At 56.7% G+C, this 18,689-nt stretch overlaps 3 protein-coding genes across 3 annotated transcripts in view; 1 reads left to right on the forward strand and 2 right to left on the reverse strand.

The window, feature by feature from the left end:
• Positions 1 to 140: 140 nt before the first annotated feature.
• Positions 141 to 3,277, reverse strand: MYL5 (myosin light chain 5). The gene is made up of 6 exons (XM_008064006.2): positions 3,169 to 3,277; positions 2,914 to 2,989; positions 1,957 to 2,061; positions 1,431 to 1,509; positions 896 to 944; positions 141 to 272 (listed from the first exon to the last, which is right to left on the reverse strand). The coding sequence occupies exons 2-6, from the start codon at positions 2,975 to 2,977 to the stop codon at positions 171 to 173; spliced, it is 399 nt and encodes a 132-aa protein (XP_008062197.1). The 5' UTR covers positions 2,978 to 2,989; positions 3,169 to 3,277; the 3' UTR covers positions 141 to 170.
• Positions 3,278 to 6,892: 3,615 nt separating this feature from the next.
• ATP5I (ATP synthase, H+ transporting, mitochondrial Fo complex subunit E) lies at positions 6,893 to 8,463 on the forward strand. Its single transcript, XM_021715519.1, has 4 exons — positions 6,893 to 7,041; positions 7,274 to 7,328; positions 7,808 to 7,906; positions 8,364 to 8,463. Exons 1-4 carry the CDS (start codon positions 7,006 to 7,008, stop codon positions 8,381 to 8,383), a joined length of 210 nt encoding a protein of 69 aa, XP_021571194.1. The 5' UTR covers positions 6,893 to 7,005; the 3' UTR covers positions 8,384 to 8,463.
• Positions 8,464 to 10,491: 2,028 nt separating this feature from the next.
• PDE6B (phosphodiesterase 6B) overlaps positions 10,492 to 18,689 on the reverse strand; it is a 39,569-nt gene continuing 31,371 nt past the window's right edge. Inside the window, exons 13-22 of the mRNA XM_008064007.1 lie at positions 17,192 to 17,299; positions 16,816 to 16,925; positions 16,467 to 16,554; positions 15,694 to 15,794; positions 15,355 to 15,462; positions 14,858 to 14,921; positions 14,484 to 14,558; positions 13,336 to 13,419; positions 11,507 to 11,660; positions 10,492 to 10,553 (exon numbers count right to left, since the gene is read on the reverse strand). Coding sequence (XP_008062198.1) covers positions 10,492 to 10,553; positions 11,507 to 11,660; positions 13,336 to 13,419; positions 14,484 to 14,558; positions 14,858 to 14,921; positions 15,355 to 15,462; positions 15,694 to 15,794; positions 16,467 to 16,554; positions 16,816 to 16,925; positions 17,192 to 17,299 — 954 coding nt within the window. The remainder of the gene's footprint in view (positions 10,554 to 11,506; positions 11,661 to 13,335; positions 13,420 to 14,483; positions 14,559 to 14,857; positions 14,922 to 15,354; positions 15,463 to 15,693; positions 15,795 to 16,466; positions 16,555 to 16,815; positions 16,926 to 17,191; positions 17,300 to 18,689) is intronic.

Below are 18,689 nucleotides of genomic sequence, written 5' to 3' on the forward strand. Positions count from 1 at the left end.
TCAGAAGAGCCAGACAGAGAAGACAGGTGTGGAGAGGACCTTGCTGGAAGGGCTGGTCCCGGAGTCGCCCACCTCTGCCCACCGCTGATGCCCCCACCCCGCCCCAGGCAACACTCAGGCAGGTGTGTGTGGGATCTACATTTATTGAACTGGCCCTGGACAAGGGGCCCTCACTCCTCCTTCTCTTCCCCATGGGTGATCACGTAGCTCAGTGCCTTATAGTCCAGGTTGCCTGCTGCATCGATGGATGCGAACTGGAACATCTGGTCCACCTGCAGGGGTTCGGGGTGGGTCATGCCCAGGTGGCGCAATGGAAGGGCTCACAGGCTCCAGGGTTCTTCAGGCCCATTCATGAGGAATTACAATCCAGAGCTCTAACCGTCTCTGTCTAGCTTCCACGCCACATTGGGGGTGGGTGGCGGGGCGGGCCACAGGGAGGAGTGGTGTGGGGTGGGGGCTGAACTTTGGGCCCATGTTCCCTCCCCATTACTGAGTTGGCCAGCGGTGCCCAGTGTCTACCTGGGGGAGGGCTGTGTGTGGTGTAGGGGAGGTTTTTGTGGGGGGCTCTAGCAGGTGTCAGGGCCTTGGTTTCACCCGCTGGTACTGAGGGTGCAGAGTAGGGACAGGAGACCAGCACTAGGGTGGGCCAGGACACAGCACTGGCCACTGAGTAGTCTCCAGCCGCTGACCTAGTTCCTCTGGGCCAGTTCTGTCGTTCAAATGGCAGGCCCCAGGGGCCTGTTCTGGGTATCCTGAATCCCACCCACCTTGATGCTGCAGTTCTGGGGGATCTGTGTCACCCCCCAGTGGACCCCAGCTGAGCCTTGCCCTCTGGCCATGCTTGAGGTTGGCAGAGGGTCATGGGGGAAGGGGATGGGGGTGCTGCGAGCCAAACCTCATCTGCTGTCATCTTGTCAGCCTGGGACATCAGCAGACGCTTGATGCTGAAGACAGGGAAGAGGAGTCAGTGTGGGGCCTGACCAGAGGCAACCAGGAAGTGTCAGTTCATGCTCCTCTGGTGGTGACTGCTCAGGAGACCCGAGGAGGATCTGGTCCCTGTTCTCCCATCTGATGGTCACCTGGGAGCCCTTTCTGACTCTTGCACTCGGGTGTCATCACTCCTGGGGGATTGCCTGGGGGGCGTCTGATGAGGTTTGGAGACAAGTGTCTGGTACACCAGAATATTCCCTTTCCCAGTGCCTGGCATAAAGTGCCGAAAGGCACAGTGGTAGTCAGGGATGATATACACCTGGGTCATTGGGCTTGGCCCTGTGTGGGCAGGGCTAGTCTTCTATCTAGTTGTCCTGAGGGACTCAGGATCTCAAAGGGCCACTCGGGGCCCTGAAGTTGATTAGAGGTGGGGGGCAGGGTGTCCCTCAGACCCCAGTGGGGGAGACCGTCAGGGCACCCGCCCCACACCTGACACTCACTACTCCTTGTTGATGCTGCCTTTGCCATCGGGATCGAGCATCTTGAAGGCGTTTAGGATGGTCTCCTCCGCATCCGTACCTGCCACAAGGAAGCCCTGAGTCTGGGGCCCTTAGGGTGCCAGTCTTGCACCTGGCTGCCAAGGCAGATAACAGGAGGGAACTAGCCCTGCTTCCAGGGATCCAAGTCTTTGCTTTGAGGTGCCCCTGCCTGGAAGGCCCTTCCTGTTCCTGAGCCCCGACTGTAGCTTTTTGGGGTCTCCAGGGTCAGCCCAGGTCTGGAGTTGGGGCGGGTGCCCCATGAATGGGGAAAAGGGGTCCTTTCAGTTGGGCAGACAGGAGTGTAGGGCGAGGGGACCATGTCTGAGCTCACCCTGCCCTGGGGTGGCCGACAGGGGTTTCCCTGGTGTGGGTCCCAGAATGTCGGGTCTTAGGGCTTCTTGAATGTGGGAAATAGGGATTTCATGTGAATGTCTGGATTTCAAAATGTCAGGATGAACCGGGAGGGGTGACCCAGCAGAGCACTTACCACTCAGCTTCTCCCCAAACAGGTTCAGAAACATGGTGAAGTTGATGGGCCCTGAGGCCTCCTTGAGCATGGCATCCAGCTCGTCATCCTTGACGTTGATCTTGCCTGTCACAGACACAGGTGTCACTGGGGCAGGACGTCACCCCCTGCCCTCTCTGGGTGTTGTTGTTGCTGAGTTGGCTGTCCTACCGGCAGCTGACTCCAGAACAGTGCCAGGTGGGCGGAGGCATAGGAGTGGGGCAGGGAGGTGCGGAGGTGTGGAAATGCTTGGCCCAGAAGTGAGGGGTATGGGCTGGGGTGTGTCAGCTTTACCCCAAACCCTGAGACCCAGGAGACCAACTGTTGGGGGAGAGCGAAGCGGAGGCATAGAGCTGGGGAGATACTGTGACCTGTTGTCTTCCTTACTTGGGCATAAGCGGGGCCAAGAGGGAAGGTGGCTCATGTGGGAAGAAGCTCCCTGGCCTCCCACTTCAGACCAGAGACAGCTGCTGAGAACAAAATGTTCAGGTTGGGGAACCAAGGCTGGGGAGGGCCATGTGCCCAGCTGTGTGTCCAGCTACTCTGCAGAGGATGAGGAGAGTCTCCATGGCTTCTCCCAGCTCCTCTCTCTGGCCTGGAGGCCAACCAGGGAAGCCCGCCATCCAGGCTGTTCATGTCTGGAGCCCCAGTGCCAGGTTGCCCGTGGCATCCCACTGGGGCGTCAGCCCTACCCTGGAGCCCCTGTTCCAAAGCCCACCCAGATTCCCACTCTTGGGCTATAATACCCACCCCATCTCACCCTGGGCTCTGCCAGGGTGAGCTCTCTGCCAGCTCTGATCAACGGAGGAGGCTGCAGCCACCCCCTTTCAACCTGTGGGGCCACCATGTCAGCCTCAAGGCCATGGACCTGGCTTCATTCCAAGAGGAAGGGCAGGACATGGCCTCTGAGGGCTGCAAGGCATCTGACTGGGCACCTACCCAGGGAAGCGTAGGTATCCTTCAGGTCCTCCTTGTCAATGAAGCCATCTCGGTTCTGGTCCATGAGTGTGAACGCCTAGAAACCAAGGCCAGGGATGCTGTGCTGCGGCTGGCCTGGCTCTGCCCCACTGCCCACTCCCCGGCACCCTGAGGGAAGACAGGCTGCCACTCACTGGCCCTGGAACAAGACCCACATGGGGTTCTCCCGGCAAATGCTTCTGGAAAAAGGGGCTCCCAGTGAAAGAAAAGCCTCACCTCCTTGAACTCCTGGATCTGCGTCTGCTCGAAGTTGGAGAAGACATTAGATGATGCCCTTTGGGCCCGGAGTGCTCCCCCTTCCTTTTTCTTTGTCTTTCTGCTGGCCTGAAGTGAGAACACTGTGTCTGGGAGGTCCCAGTCAGCTGAGGAAATCCTCTGGGACACTCTGAGTTTTGGGAGATTTACCTCAGAGTATAGGTGGACCTAGTCATCAGGGCTGGAGGGGCTGGGCAGAAGGGGCCCCAAGCCTGGGTACGTGGGCAGGGGCAGCTGCCGGTGTCTGGCATCGGCATAGGGAGCAGGGGAGGGGCAGGGCCTCCCTCTCCCCTGCTCCCTATGGTAGTTGGAGCACAGTGGCCAGGGCTCACAGATGGGCAGAAGCCAAATCAGCCCCTGAGGGCTCAAGGGGCAAGCTGACTTGCTCTGGGTACTGGGGTTTCACGTAAGTCAGGATCTTCTACTCCCCAGCATACACCCACTCACACTGCATGCTCATACACGCACAGACACGCCTGTGCACATGGTCACATATGCACACACTCAGGCACAGACGCCCACCTGCAGGTGCACTTCTCACTCACACACCCCACCGGCGCCTGCCTGGAGGCCCACTTACCATGCTGGGTCTGTGTGATGCGATTCAGCTGTGCCCTCCCTGCCCAGGGCTTGGGTCTCCCCATCTTAAGCTTCCGCTTGGTCCCCCAGGACAGCTCAGACTTCAGCTGCCAGTCCATACAAGGACAGGCTCAGGGCCACCCCAGGGGACTGGACAACTGCAGAGTGAGTTTCAGCAGCCAGCAACAACTCAGATGCCCTCGCCCTACCCCACCCAGCGAGGCCCCTAGCCTCCCAGGCAGCTCTGGCCAGGAGGCCTTGTCCTCCCGAGGACTCTCCTCCACGCTCCCGTCTGAGGCCTGGGCACCCTGGAAGTTCAGGAGCCAGAGGAAGGGGCGCCTTTTCCAGCTTTGCACTAAGCTGTTGTGAGTAGCCCTGGTTATCACCAAGCCTTTGTCAAGCACATTCTGTGTCGGGGCTTCCATGTCACCATCCTGTACTCCCTGCTTCAGTGGCAGAAAATGGCCCACAACACCAGCCTGGGGCCACCCCTCTGATCTCATGGCAGGGAGCTCCTTGCCTGACCCACAGGGACAAAGAAGCCTTGGAGAGGGCCAGGCTGCCTACGTAGCCTGGGATGGGGCCTCCAGGGCCCAGGCCTTCCTGCTACCCCATGGCCTCGTGGGCAGTATCTGGGGAAGGGACCTGCCTCAGGGGTAGGCTGGTGGTGCCAGATATTGGAGGCCACTGCAGGGTCAGAATCCAGACACCCTGGCCCATAGGTGGGGATAAAGGGCTGGAGAAGACAGAGGGTGGGTCTGCAGTCCACGCAGGGTCAGGAAGGAACCTGCACATTGTGCAGTGGGGCAGATGGGGCTCACATCCCTGAGAATCAGTCCTTGGAGACCCCCAGGGCCTGCCTCTGGGTGGGAGTTGGCAGGGCGCAGGACCCTGATCATCAGCCACTTTCTGTGCTGAGATGGGCAAGGGGTGCAGACAACAGCTGGGCAGGGTCGTCTGGGAGCACATCTCTGAGCCATGTCATATCTGCCAAAGCTGGAAAGACAAAAGTGCCATGCCAGTGCCTACTGTAGGATGTCCTGCCTGCAGGGGACTCAGCCTCGTTCATAGATGGCTCTCCGCAAGGTGCCACCTCCTAAGATCCCTAGGGCCAGCGTCTTCAGGCAGTACTGGCACCCAAGGTTGAGGACCCTGAGGGAGGTGTGGCTGCCTGGGAGGGACCCGAGGGAGACCGCCGGAGGAGAACTCATGACCAGATGTGAGAACTCCGGGACCAGAGGGCAAGGGCACCTCATGGTTCCCAGTGGGGTCTGGTTATGACACTGGAGGGGCACTGCAGGATGGGGAACACCACTCTGAGGGGGAATGGCATGGTTGGTCAGAGACCAGCGAGGCTGCTGGGAATGTGAGAAGAGCCAGCAGAACCCTCTGGGGAGGGTCCCGTACTGCTGGAGTCTGACATAGCACTAAAGATAGCAGCAGAGCCCAGGCCTTGGAGGGTTGGGAGAATATCAGATCCTGCACTGACAGCTGACCCTGACAGGTGCAGAGGCCTGGGCTGGAGGTTTGTGTCCTGAGCCAGGTGGGATGCCCCTCTCTGAGCCCCCAGGAAGGACCCTGAGCCAAGGCGGTCTCCACCATTGGGGGTGGGGGATTTTCCCCAGTGGATGCTTGTGTGTGTGTGTTCTTTGCTGATGCCCCTGCTCCACCTCCAAAGAAGTGGCTGGTATGCCCCACACCCCTGGCTCTGGCCCTACTTTGGGCCCCAGAGACACTTATTTTTGATTCTGGAAGCACGAGTTGCTGAGGAGTCTGGGTTATTTTAAAATCCAGTGAAGGGAAAACACATTGTCACCTGAGGCCGTCTGCCTGGCTGCTCCAGGGCTGGGGTTTGCGCCTGGCTGCCTGAGGACAGGGTTCCAGCAAGGAGACCTCACAGAGGATGAAGGAAAGAAAAGGGTGATCCTATAGGACTGACCTAGGTGACTTCCAGTTTCCTAGTCGGAGAGGCCCAGGTCTTGAAGTGGCTGTACTTCCCCAGAATCCTCTGGCTGGCCAACCTCATGGGTCCTTACCGCTGGAGACTGCTGAGCACCTACAACTGTCAATTCTTCCTTTATTGCTTTAGAGTCATAGTAAAGTTGTTTTTCTAAACACGTGGGTTTGATGATGGTTAAGAGGGGCCACCCGCATCCCAGTGGAACAGGGACCTTAGTGGGACCCAAGCCGTGGCTCTCAGATGCTTCTGTCCCAGCAGTGAGGGCCAGGAGGACTAGGCATGAGCAACCTCAGAGGGCTCTGTGTCACTGCTGCTTGTAGGCCACAGGGACTGATGGGGGTCGCTCATTGCACAGCAGGGCTGTCCCAAGAAGGACAGAAGGGCAGGCTCTGAGCCTGGTGTCCGTGGAAACAGCAGTGGGCAGAGGGCACATTGGGATGCCAGTGGCCTCATGTCTGGGCAGCCCTCACCAGTGTTGCCCAGGGGTTGTGAGAGACAGGAGCTCCTTGAGGTGGACAAAAGTCAGCAGGGAGACTGGTATGGGGTCCCCAGGCCTGAGTCAGGGGAACCTAGGAGCAGCTTCTGTTGGGGTGGTCTTCCCAAGAGGACCCTGCCTCTTCTCGGGAAGGAAGTCATGGGGCCTCTGGGGCAAAGGGGCACCGGCTCCCGGGTCTGTGAGTGCAAAGGGACCGGGCCAGCTGTGCACACCGGCCAGAGTCGCTGTCCCGCGCTACTCTGTCCACAGGGCAGAGGCCTGCGGGAGGAGCCGCTCAGCCCTCCCTGGGCCTGCTCCGAGGCCTGGACAGCCTTGGCCCTGCCTCCAGGTCCCGCAGGGTCTTCTGCCAGCTGGAAGCCAGCACCTTATTTGGGTTTGCGAGCCCGACTTCAACTTTTCAATTTGGGGACGCAAGGTGTGCGGCCTGGATGTGTTCCCACCTGCCTGGAGGCGGCCGTAGTGGTGAGCGCAGTGGTGAGTGGTGGGCAGCCGGGGCGCAAGGGGTGACCGGTCCCCCGTCCCAGGTCTAAAGAGAGAACCCGCCCACGCCGCTCTTCCGCGTGTGTGCTCCGGTGACGTCACCCTCCGAGGGGGGCGCGCTCTCACCCTCCGGCCGCCAGGGGGCGCGCCGCCCCTCGGGCTCTTCCTGCTGAGGGCGCATGCGCCCGCCTGGCTACGCCTTAGCCTTCTCGGCTCTCGCCGCCCCGTGCGCCTTCCTCCGCGGCCGGCAGGTTGTGCTTCCGGCGCGAAGGTCAGGGGCAAGATGGTGCCTCCGGTGCAGGTCTCTCCGCTCATCAAGGTGAACTCGGCTTCGGGGGCCTCCGCCCAGTGTTCCCGCCCCGCGATCCCCGACCCCGCGACCCCCGACCCCCTCCATCCCGCGCCCCCGATCCCGCCCGGCGACCCGGCCCCGCGCCATCCCCGTCGCGTCTTCCCTCCCCTGTGCCCCTATCCCGCCCCGCGACCCTTCGCCCCTACCGCTCCCGAGGTCCCAGACCCCCCGACTGACCCCTGACCCCGTTCTCCCGCAGCTCGGCCGCTATTCCGCCCTGTTCCTCGGCATGGCCTACGGAGCCTCGCGCTACAGTGAGTGAGACCCCGGGCGGGCGGGCCAGGGCAGCCGGCTTCCCTTAGGATCCCTAGCGCTGCTCAGTGACCCCAGCGCAGGAGGGGACTGATCACGAGGCCGCAGGGCACGTCCTTCAGCAGGCACCTGGCCAGCCTCAGGGCCGTGGGTGACCTGGCATTAGCGAACACGAAGTGCAGAATGAGGCCGGGCGGGGGCGGGAAAAGGGCTGGTTCTTCATGAAAACGGGTGCTGAGGCCAGACAGGAGCAGTTCCCGTTCCCAGAGGACCGAGTGAGCATGTGTGGAATGGGCAGCGGGGACTCTGGCCTCTGGTTGGGCTCTGTTTAGATGAGGATCAAGTCTGCGTTAACATGAAGCAGGTGCGTCTGATTCACTGCTACGTGGAGGTATTTGACCTGTGGACTCAGTTTCTTCTATTTCTATGCAGGATTTTGAGTAAAGTTAATTGACAGACCCCCCCCCATTCCCTGAAACAGGTTACCTGAAACCTCGGGCAGCAGAGGAGAGGAGGATAGCAGCAGAAGAGAAAAAGAAGCAGGATGAACTGAAACGGATTGCTCGAGAGTTGGCAGAAGGTACTCGTGTCACTGGGTCTTACAGATGCCCCCTCCCACATTTTCAGGAAAAACAGCTGCTGCTCCAAGTGAGCTTCTCAGTGGAGGGAGTGGCTGCCTCTCCTCTCACCCAGCATAGGTCTTCTGGGGAGAAGGAGGGTGGAGTAGAGTCTTGGAGGGTCGGGGCATGGTGACAGTTGGCTTTTGTTGAGGCCCGGGCCCCTTGGCTGTCCCTGTGAAATTGTTGGGCCATGCTCGGAGGCCATGGGCCAGGCACACTTTTCCCTCTGACTGCTGTGGCACAGCTGGGTTGGAAGGTGCAGGGAAGGAAATCAAGGAGGATGGTCTGAGTAGAGCATAGTTGGGTTTCATGGGAACTAGAAATTGGATTGTTTAAATACTAGAAACCTGGAGTGATCCTTTTAGGTTGTCTGAGTGTGATAACATGTGTGTTTTTCTCCTAAACTTTCAGCCCAAGATGACAGCATCTTGAAGTGAGAGTCTCTGTGAACCTGCTTTTCCTGCAACAGTAGTGGATGAATAAAACTTCCTGTGTAGTGTGGTACTCGACGCCCTCATTTTCTGTCGTCAGTTGTCTGATTCCTGGATTTGAGCTTAGCAGTTGTACTCCTTTTGTCTTCCTGGTTTATGTAGATGGGGAAGATGGGGAGGGACTTTCCTTTTTTTTTTCTGAGTTGGAGTCTCACTCTGTTGCCCAGGCTGGGATGCTGTGGCATGTTAACGACCATAGCCTTGCCCTGCTGGGCTCAGGCGAGCCTTCTGCTTCAGCCGTCCAAGTAGCTGGAACTACAGATGTACACCACCATGCCTGGCTAATTTTTTGATTTATTGTAGAGATGGGGTCTCGCCATGTTGTCCAGGCTGGTCTTGAATCCCTGGGCTCAGGCAGTCCTCTTGCCTCCACCTCCCGAAGTGATGGGATTACAGGCATGAGCCATCGTGCCCAACTGGGGAGGAGCTTTCAAAAGAACACAGCTGTCTCAGAAGTCAGAGACCCAAAATGCTTCACACAAACACAGGGAAGTATGGAACCCACAACCTGTTCTGTCTGGGGTATTCAGGTGGGGAACCCAATGCGTGCGTTTGTCGGCTGGGCCAGGGCCTCCTGGGTGCTATTGGGTTGTCTTTTTTTCTGAGCTCTAGGCTGAACCTGCCTGGATGGAGAGGGGTAGGCAATGGCTCAAGCCTTTTCACTTGGGAACCTGGGTCCTGCTTGCCACCAACTTAGGAACCCTCCCTTGATCCTTGGAGAGGGCCAGGACAGGCTTGAGACTGAAGTCCAGTGATGAGGACAAGGTGAGCATGCTGCTTGAGCTGTTGAGGGAGTTTGGCCTGTGGTGCCTGCACAGACATCTCTCCCCAGCAGGCTTCTCATCCCTGCTGGCTGCGAGCAGGCCAGTTCACCATAGCTTCATGTTTCAGAATGGATAAGTTGAATGTGCTGCTTCCCAGCTATATACCTTGGGCAAATTTCCTAGCCTCTGAACCCGAGTTTCATTTGTAAAATGAGTTCATTGTTTTCTCAACAAGATGCAGCCTACAAGCATTTCAAAGTACTTGGTTAAGGTGAGGTTTGAGTGAACAAGATGATGTCACATTCCCTTGGGATCCCTGCACCTTGGCCCCTTCTGAGCTCCATGGAAGAGTGTCCAGAGAGGCTGCTGCCTAGGCCCCTCAGAACCTCTAGGGGCCCCCAGTCCCAGGTTCAGTGACCAGCGAGATGATATTAAACCTGGTCCCCCTTCTTGCGGGCAGATGGCTGTGCTGGGCTCACTCACCCTCCTCCCCTAAACCCATCCAGCTTAGTGTCATCCAGTGTGAGGGGTCAAGTGTCTTGGAGCACCCATCACAAATTGAAGATCTGTGACTTTTACATGGTAACCCCCATTTCAGATGAGTCGTGCGATGTCCCTCTAGGCTTACCCAGATTAAATCACTGGAGGTGTGTGGGGACACTGTAAGGAAAGCTTCCTGTGAAGGAGAACCCAGGCCATCAGGCGTCACATCCAGCCTCCCACCCCCGGCGCCATCGATAAGTCCATGTCAGCCACTGTGCATGGCGCTTGCCCTGGGTTATTTCTACTGAGAACAATCATCTGATTGCTGCTCTTCTCATGGTCTGGTTGTTTCTGGCAGAATTTTTTGAGGGTCAAATGCAATGCATCTACAATTCTACCACATAAAAAACGGGCAGGTTGTTTGTTTTATTCTAAGTTTCTTTTTATTTTATTCTAAATTGTCTAAATTTATTCTAAATTATCCTAAACCAGATGAAAAGCAATATCTCCGTATCCACCTGTCTACCTATGTACACATATATACATGTGCAGGTGTAAATGTTCCCATTCAGTCATTTCCATAGTTTCTGCAGACCTTGAAGATCTCCCAATGGTAACTATGTCCAAAAACTGGGTTACACTTTAAATTAGTCATAGTTGGCTTTAGTTTATAAAAACAAACATTAAAAAAAAATTCCAAATTATTTTCAGTCATTTTCTCGGGCTTCCTAACCTCCTGTACCAAACTGCTGGAGGCAGACTCCGAGTCCTAGGGGTAGCGGGACGAGGGTGCCATTGAGCCTGTGCTCACAGGATGCAGCAGGTTGAAGACTTGGGTGCTGGGCCACCATTGCAGATTTCTGTGCCCACTGCAAGAGAAGACAAGATGTTAAACCATGCCTGCATGCCGGCCCAATCCTCTTGTACCTGGTATGTCCTCTACCAACCCCTGCAGGAGAAAGGACAGCACCTGGGTCGGTGGCAGCCCAAGCGGATTAGCTGGGGCTGAGCCTTTCTTAATGCTTAAGCCCTTGACAAAGTGCCCTGATAATGCTCAGTCCTGGCCTCCCACAAGCCTGAAGTTGCCTTGTTTACGTAGTTGGCAGGAACTAGTACTGGAATTGTGGGACAGAAGGGAATTGTATGGGACAGCAGGGAATCGTGAGATAGCAGGGATTTGCAGGTGACAGCAAGGATGGCAAGGAATCACATGGGACAGCAGGAAATAGCACGGGATGACAGGGAACAACAAGTGAGACCCAGGGCCTGAGCACAGGCAAATGCCAAGGCCATAATGCCATTGGAATTCCAATCTGGGGTAGCACTGACTTGTTACAACTGACTCACATTTCCATAACATAGGGTTGGAAAGGTAATCATGCTCTGGGCATAGTACAGGACTTAAAGTTTTTGTCTTGTCTATTTTCTGACTGTTCAGTTTGTTTCTGAGTTTGTTATTTGTTTCTGAGGGTAGCAAGTGAGCGTGAGTGGATTTTCTGAGTTCCTTAGGGAACTGGTGGAACAAAGGAACTCCTGAGAGGTCAGTGAGCTTTCCTGCCTTTTGTAAAAGAAATGACCCCCTCTCCTCCCTTCATGAATGTGAGGGTTTGCTGCTGGGAACAAGAAACCTGTCTGGGTTTGCTAACTGGGTGAAATCACAGTGTTGTTTTTGGGAGTCAGGCCCGTGCACCATGGCCCTGCAGTGTGCAGCCGGAGTGCATTGCCGCTTTGAAATCTGGCTGTCCTCCCAGTTTAACTCTGTGGTGTGACTCTGACTTGGAGACTCGCCAAGGGCCTCCCTGCAGGCCATGCAGAGACCGACCTTTCTTGATGGGCCCTCTCTCGTCCTCCTTTTTCTTCTCCTCCAGGGCCTTCACTTTGGCCTCGTACTCGTCAGCCAGTGTCTTCCATTCCTTCCTGTTGTTCTGTAGCCGTTCGAACATGGGCAAGATCTCTTCGTGGAATCGGGAAAACTCCTGGGGGAATCAGGAAGTCACCACATGCTCCTGCTTGCTCCTGGAGGGCTCAGACGGTGGCTTTCCCCAGCCCATCCCCCTGCCCGGCTTCCCTTGTACTCAGGGAGAACCCGTGGCCGCCTGCCTGGTAAAGGAGAGGGAACCACTGAAATGCCAGCAAAACCCCAACATGGGAGAAGGGCTCAGGGTTTGTGTTCCTGAAGTTGAAAGGGGAGCTTTAGGGTGTGAATGCTTGCAATGCAGATGGTATTAGTTGGGCGAGGACCCTGAGAGCAGAGCAGAAGTGTTGGTGGCAGCAGGATCAGGGTGCAGGAGGAATGGCGCCTCTGGCAGAAGGTGGTGGATGCTGGTGACAGGCAGCTCTTCCCTCTGCAGCTCTTCTCCCGTCCCTCACACATGCACACATCATGTCGGCGCACATCAGCACACATCACACTTAAACACATCACACCTGCACACATCACACATCATACTTGCACACATCACACCTTAGCCATCACACTTACATCACACCTACACACATCTCACCTAAACCATCACATCTAAGCACATCACCCATCACATCTGTACACATCACACCTACACATATCACACCTCACACCTGCATACATCACAGTATCATACCTGCAGATATCACACATTACACCTGCACATACTACACCTACACACATCACGCCTGCACACATCACACATCAGTGAGCACACACCATACATGAACACATCACACCACACTAGCACATCATGCCTCATACACTACACAGCACGCATCACATGTGCACACACCACACGGGCACAGGTACATGGTCACACACACACCACACATGCACACACCACACGTGTACACACTATACAGTGTGTGAATGGAATTGGGGAAGGGAGTAGGGGGTGCCTGTGGTAGACCTGTGTCCTGTGGCCACTCCAGGACTGAATGTCCTCCCTGGCCCCACCTTCCTCCCAGCGCTGACAGCCTGGTGGGGCAGAATGGGATAGGGTGGGGTGTGGATACAGCCCATCAGGCTGGCTTCCTGTGGAACCCAATGACCTTCTCCTTGAAGTGTGGGTTCTGTCCCAGTGGACGCAGCCAGTGGGGTGTGGCTCTTGTGGAACCAGAGTGTCATGGGGATCCAGTGGGTCTCCTGCTCTGGTGAGCTCCCCTCAGCTTCTGCCTTGTGCCTCGGAGACTCAGGGCATGGGTCTGTGGCTACTCTCAGCTGTTCCACTGTCTTTGTGGGTAGCCATCAGGGTCAGGCAGGCCCAACCCACCCTCGAGGGTCACAGATAGAGCAAAGGAACCAGAGGTGAGTTGCAGTCAGTGCCCCAAGCAGAGAGTGCTGACCACGGTGGGGAAGGCCCCCTGGAGGAAGGGACATCTGAGGCGGGACCTTGAGGTGAAGGGGGACTTTTGGAGATAGGATGTTGCTTGGTGCTTCAAGGACTGCACTGGGTGGTCTGAGTGCACGGGTGTGAGGACAGCTGCAGCTGGGAGGCCAGGTGGATGTGAGGGGGTGGGCACTAGGATGTCTCCCCCATCTACCCTACTCGAGAGTGGGTGGGGCGCATGCAGGCATCCCTACCCTCTGCTGCAAGGACACCGCTGAGTCCCGTGCAAGTCCCCAGGAGCCCTCTGCACCCCCTTGCCTGCCCTGTCGACCCTGAGCACCCCCATGCCACATACCTTGTACACGAACGTGCACACGAAGTCAATGAAGCCCACTTGCAGCTTGGGGAGCTCGGCTGCCTTGTTCCTGTCCATCATGGGCTTGTGGGGGGAACAGAGGAAGGTGATGGGGGAGCCAGTTCCTGGGGCCCTCGGGCCCTTGCCCAGCCCCTACTCTACAGCCAATGAATACATTCAGAGATGCAAGACGAGCAGAGCCCAAGGGTGAAGATGAAACCCAGGCTGGGGACTGAGCCTCAGACAGACCCTGGTGCTGGGGTGGAAGCCAGGGTGCCCTGCAAGGACACCGGCTGCCATGGGTGGCTCCTCTCCACGTTCCCGGTGGCTCCAGGCAGTCCAGCAGGGGTTTCCTGCAGGCAGCAGCCTCCTGGCTCTGGGGCCCCGCCCTGCAGCTCCGGCGGTGCTGTCCATGGTGCTGACCCCGAGCCTTGGCCGCACTGCCTGTCACCCTGCTGACCAGGACCGTGCCCTTAAGCAGTTTCTGATGCCCGAGATGCCTGTCAGTCCCCTCAGCGTCCCCACCCGGGAACAGTGCATGGTGTGGGAGCCACGCAGGTCTCTTAAGGCCTGGCTTAGGGGAATGAACTAATTGCCTGTCCTCTCCACAGGATACTCCAGTTGGTCAAGCAAGTTGGCTTGTGCTATATGCCCTCTCCACCCCAGGCTCCAAACAGCACCTGGCCGCCGTCAGAGGTGGCTTGTGAGGCAGAACCTCTTCCCACCTCGTGGGGCTGGCATGTCTCCTAACTCTTGTCCATGGTGCTGGCAGGCATCCTGGCCCTACTACTGACCTGAAGACCCTGGCGTTGTCTGTCTCACCATGGGGTGGACCCTGGATGCCAGTCGTTCCCTGCCTGGTACTGGCTAGCCCTGGACTCACTGGAGCATAGCTTGTAGCCCAGCCAGGGTCTGCCTGCAAGGCTGCCTCTGTTTACCCATAAAGGCTCTGGTGAAGAGCAAATAGCCCTGGTCCCTCAGTTTCAATGATACTCACCTGCACCACAACTCTACCAGATCCCAAATCCCCTAAATCATGTGAGCCCTCTGAATGAGATGAAGACATCTCATTCCTGCTGCTTCGCAAGGACCTGAGACTCCCAAGGACCATTATGGCAGGGGTAAAAGGTTCCAGAAGCAGCACTCACAATTGGCTGCTGATCCAAGACTGTCCTTTCCAAGTCACCTTGTTCCCAGAACTCAGCGGCCACCAGAAGAGCGACCTGGGGGGCAACAAAGGAGTCATCTGTGGGGCTCTGCACCCGTCAGGGGGCCTTACCCTTGCTGCGAGGTTCTGTGCCTCAGTCTGATCTGTCCAGACCCTCAGGGTCCTCCCCTCAATGCAGGTGTTGGCTGAAGACTCAAGCACACAGCGGCCCTACCCACAGTCACCCTGGCCAGGCTGGAGGCATGCTCAGATTCCCTGCAAACACGTGGCCCGCCCCATCTGAGGCTGCCTCTCCTGGTCCCATGGTGCTGAGCAGCATCTGTTCTTGGGCTGGGAGGCCGGCGGGAGCCCTACCTTGCTTTGGACTTCCCAGGGCTTGGTGATGGCAGACAGATCACAGGCCGTCATCATCATGGCCCTGCAGACAAACCAGAGTCACAAATATTTATGGGGTGCCTTCTGAGTGCAGGTGATTGGTACCTATTTTCTCACTGGGTCTCTGGGACAAGCCTGGGGAAAGATGTTAGTTCTGAATCCCGTTTTTGGTGAAAAAAATGGAAGCTCAGAAAGTGAAGTAAGTTATTGCCAAAGACCACAAGCCAAGGCAATGAATGGTCTGCACGACTCTGTACCCCAGCTCTGTCTCCCCAAAAGTGGAGAGCAAGTAGGAATGGAGCATTTGTTTCGAGGCATCAGTAAGCTGTCAGGAGATGAGCTCTTGTTCTGGACACTCAGGGCTGGGCCCCCTGGTCTTGTCTGGGGAAGTCTGCAGGATTAACCAGCTGACAAGTGGGACCCTACCCTTTGGAGAGGTGTGGGTCCCCCCATGCCTGTCCTCCCCTGGTGCTCACATGACAATTTCCTTCCGAGTTGTCTCCAGGGATAGGTACTCCACCCAGCTCTTCTTGTCCTCGTAGTTCTTGGACTCATCCACGATCTTCTGAAACATCGCCCTCTTCCTGGACCCCGAGAACAAGGAGGGGCACAGGTGGGAGCAGGTGGAGATAGCCCTCTGCTCCCACCTGCAGGGAGGAACTGAGGCCAGAACCAAGGCCAGTCTGAGGTCTGCAGGGTTGGAATGGGGCTGCCTCCCCCTAGCTGTGCTGCCTCCAGCCCCCGAGGTCTGCTGGGAGCCCCAGGACTTCCCTGCCCCACCCCTGTGGGGCCCCCACCCATGGGAAGGTACGCACTTGAAGTAGAGAGCTAGGTCTGTGGCAATGATGGCGATGTCCATGAGGTGGATCACATGCTCATGCTGCCGCCGGTTCAGGTTCTGGTAGATGTTCAGAGTCTGCACAGGGTGGTACCAGGCCATCAGGTGCCCGTGGGTGTCAGGCCAGCTCAGAACCTCATTGCCTCCTGCTCCCTGGTGGCTTCTGTCCCTTTCAGGCCTGCCCCTGGGCCCTCAACCTGCCTGCCTGGGCTGGCTCCTCCATGGCCAGGCCTGCTCTGCCCCTCCTGCAAGGTGTCCAGCCCTCTGCTGTCTGGCTTCAGCCTAGGTAATCAGTTCTGGACCCAGATGGCTTCAGAGGTCATTACCCAGTGAGGGGTAGGGAGGGACAGCTGAGTGTCCTTGGTCCTCGATCTGGACATGCTCACCATCCTGGTCACCGTCAGGTCTCTGAGCCCCCCAGGTGTCAGTCCCAGGCCCTGGCCTCCTTGGCTTCCACCCACCCCACCATGGGACATTTCCAGACACAGACTAGCCCTGCAGTGCCTTCCATGGCCCACGGACGCTTTTCAGCTGCTACTGCTTGCCTAGAGCCTGCCATGCATCTGCTCCCAGCCTTAGCCTGTGCCTTCCCGGCTGCCCTCACCCTCTCCCATGTCAATGCCCTGTTCCCCAGGACACAGCCAGACAGTTGTGAGAATGTTGTGTCCCCAGTGCCTGGAGGAGGGCCTGGTGCAGGTGACAGCTCATTGACTGAAAAGTACCCAAGAGGAAGACAGCGAGGACACGAACCTCCTCCGAGAGCAGGAATTTCCCAAACTCCAGGTGGTGCCGCTCTAGGATTGAGGAGCCATGGAGCTTGGCCAAGGGGTTCTGGGATCTGAACAGAGTTTATTAAGCAAACAAACGTACGGTCAGAAGAGTGACCCAGGAGGTGGTGAGGAGAGAGGGGCTATCACCATGGGTGCCCTGACTGTGCGACTGCCTCTTGGCCCACCTTGGGCTCTGTGGCCCTTCTAGGTAGGCCCCCTTTCTGTGTGGCCAGTGACCAGGGTGCTCAGATTTACCGCAAGGGCATGGAGTTGATCTATTGCTCATTTACACGCCCACTGCCCATCCTTGACTCCTGTGTGGCACCTACTTCATCTGGTACAGGTTGTTGGTGCCACGGTGGTCGATGTCGTGGCACAGGCCGGCCGTCACCATGGCAAAGGCCTCCAGGTCTGTGTAGTAGCTCTTCAGCTTGCCCGTCTGCAGAGACAGGGTGTCCATGCTCCAGTGGGGTGGGGGTGAGTGGATGGGGGTGAGCCAGGGTGCCCTCTACCCTCTGTGGGACTGGGGTCACAGAGGGTGCACTGCAGGAGGGTGTCGGCCTCCTCCACTCCCTCTGCCCTTGAAGGGTCCCGTCTCCTGCCCTGGGGCATGTGGGACACTGTCCTTGGTGCCAGGAGGGTCTGCACAACCCCCATCACTTGGGATCCCTAACAGAGCGGCTCCTGCTGAGTCCAGCCACGCACCATGAGCAGTGTGAACATCGTCTGGGCCACATTGAAGCCATGGCGCCAGTTGTGGTAGGTGATTCTCCGGTACCCTTTGCTGATGGAGAAGAGGAACCGCACCAGGACCTAAGGGAGCCAGGAGAACATAGGGCTTTGGCACCGTGTTCGAGTCCTATCAAATGGTGGAAGCTCTGCTCTGTGCCTCTTCCCCACTCCCTGTCTCCTGGGCCCCCATAGCTCTGCCTGCCCCCAGTATTTCCTGCTGGCCCCACTGGCCTTCTTAGGTGGGGAGCACCATGCTAGACACCTATTGAGGGGAGCTAGGCAGGACGGGAGCTAGGCAGGACAGAAGCTGAGAACAGCTCTGGCTTTCAGGGACCTCCAGGACCTCCGTTCTATTGTCTAGTCACAGATCTGGAGGAGGACCTCTGGTAGGCAAGGCATTTTAAGAGGAAGATGTCAGTTCTGGGGCATGGATATCTGAATGAGCAGGATGTGTGGGTTGTGGGCAGGGTGGGAGAGCCTCGCCTGCAGAGAAAGTTACCCCTTTCTCTTATTATTTCTATTGTGATTTTTCAGGGTCATAAAATTATTGGGGATTTTTTTTTTATTCTGCAAATATTTCTTATAACTTTTCTTTTGTGTTTTTCCCTTACTCTTTGGTAAAATTTCTTTCAAAAATGTCAGCCTGCTGCACCTGTTCTCAGAGGAGCATGACAAAAGAGGGTTCCCTCACTTGGGCTTGGGAAGCAGAGGCTCCCTGAGGCAGTAGATGTAGGGCAGAGCAAGAAAGCTGCAGGGGCCAGGCAGAATGGTGGGACTAAGAGCTGGGAAAGCTATTATTTCTTCCCTGTGGTGATCGCTGGAGAGCTCCGCTGTGGTCAAAACTAGAGGGACATCGTGAGCTTTCTATTAAACACTTAGGTGATGGGCTTCTACCATTTCCTTTGAACTGCCCACCAAGTCCCCTGTGATGGCACCTAGTGATCGGATGCCTTGAACTCCTACCAATCAAACTTCCTATCCATCCACTCGTCACCCACCCACCCATTTGTCTAACCATCCAACCATCTATCCATTCCCCTTTCATCTTTCCATCCATTCATCACCCACCCATCCATCCCTTGTTCCATTTGTCCCTCCACCTATCTATCTAGCACCCATCCATTTATCCACCCACCCACCCATTCATCCATCTAACAACCCACCCGTCTATCCATCCATTCATTTATCCATCTATCATTCTATCTATTCATTAATCCGTTCATTTCCATCCTCCCTTTCATTGACCTAGTCTTCCTTCCATTTATTCGTCCATCCAGCCATCCATTTCCATCCATCCATGCTGCTATCCATCCGTCGATCCATCCATCCATCCATCCACCCACCCACCCACACTTCCTTCTTTGCATTCATTCATCTATCCATCAATTCACTCTTCTTTCTCCCATCCGTTTACCCATCCATCCTTCCATCCATCCATCCATCCATCCATCCATCCATCCATCCATCCTTC

Source organism: Carlito syrichta, unplaced genomic scaffold (genome assembly GCF_000164805.1).
Source record: "Carlito syrichta isolate Samal-C Ts95f unplaced genomic scaffold, Tarsius_syrichta-2.0.1 Scaffold307178, whole genome shotgun sequence".
Classification (NCBI taxonomy): domain Eukaryota; kingdom Metazoa; phylum Chordata; class Mammalia; order Primates; family Tarsiidae; genus Carlito; species Carlito syrichta.

Coding starts and splice junctions, on each gene's coding strand:
- MYL5 (XM_008064006.2), bottom strand. CDS start 2,977: ATGGACCAGAACCGAGATGGCTTCATTGACAAGGAGGACCTGAAGGAT. Junction 1,510..1,956: donor GTTTGGGGAGAAGCTGAGTG/GTAAGTGCTCTG, acceptor TCCTTGTGGCAG/GTACGGATGCGGAGGAGACC. Junction 273..895: donor ACAAGATGACAGCAGATGAG/GTTTGGCTCGCA, acceptor GAACCCCTGCAG/GTGGACCAGATGTTCCAGTT.
- ATP5I (XM_021715519.1), top strand. CDS start 7,006: ATGGTGCCTCCGGTGCAGGTCTCTCCGCTCATCAAG. Junction 7,042..7,273: donor AGGTCTCTCCGCTCATCAAG/GTGAACTCGGCT, acceptor GTTCTCCCGCAG/CTCGGCCGCTATTCCGCCCT. Junction 7,329..7,807: donor CTACGGAGCCTCGCGCTACA/GTGAGTGAGACC, acceptor TCCCTGAAACAG/GTTACCTGAAACCTCGGGCA.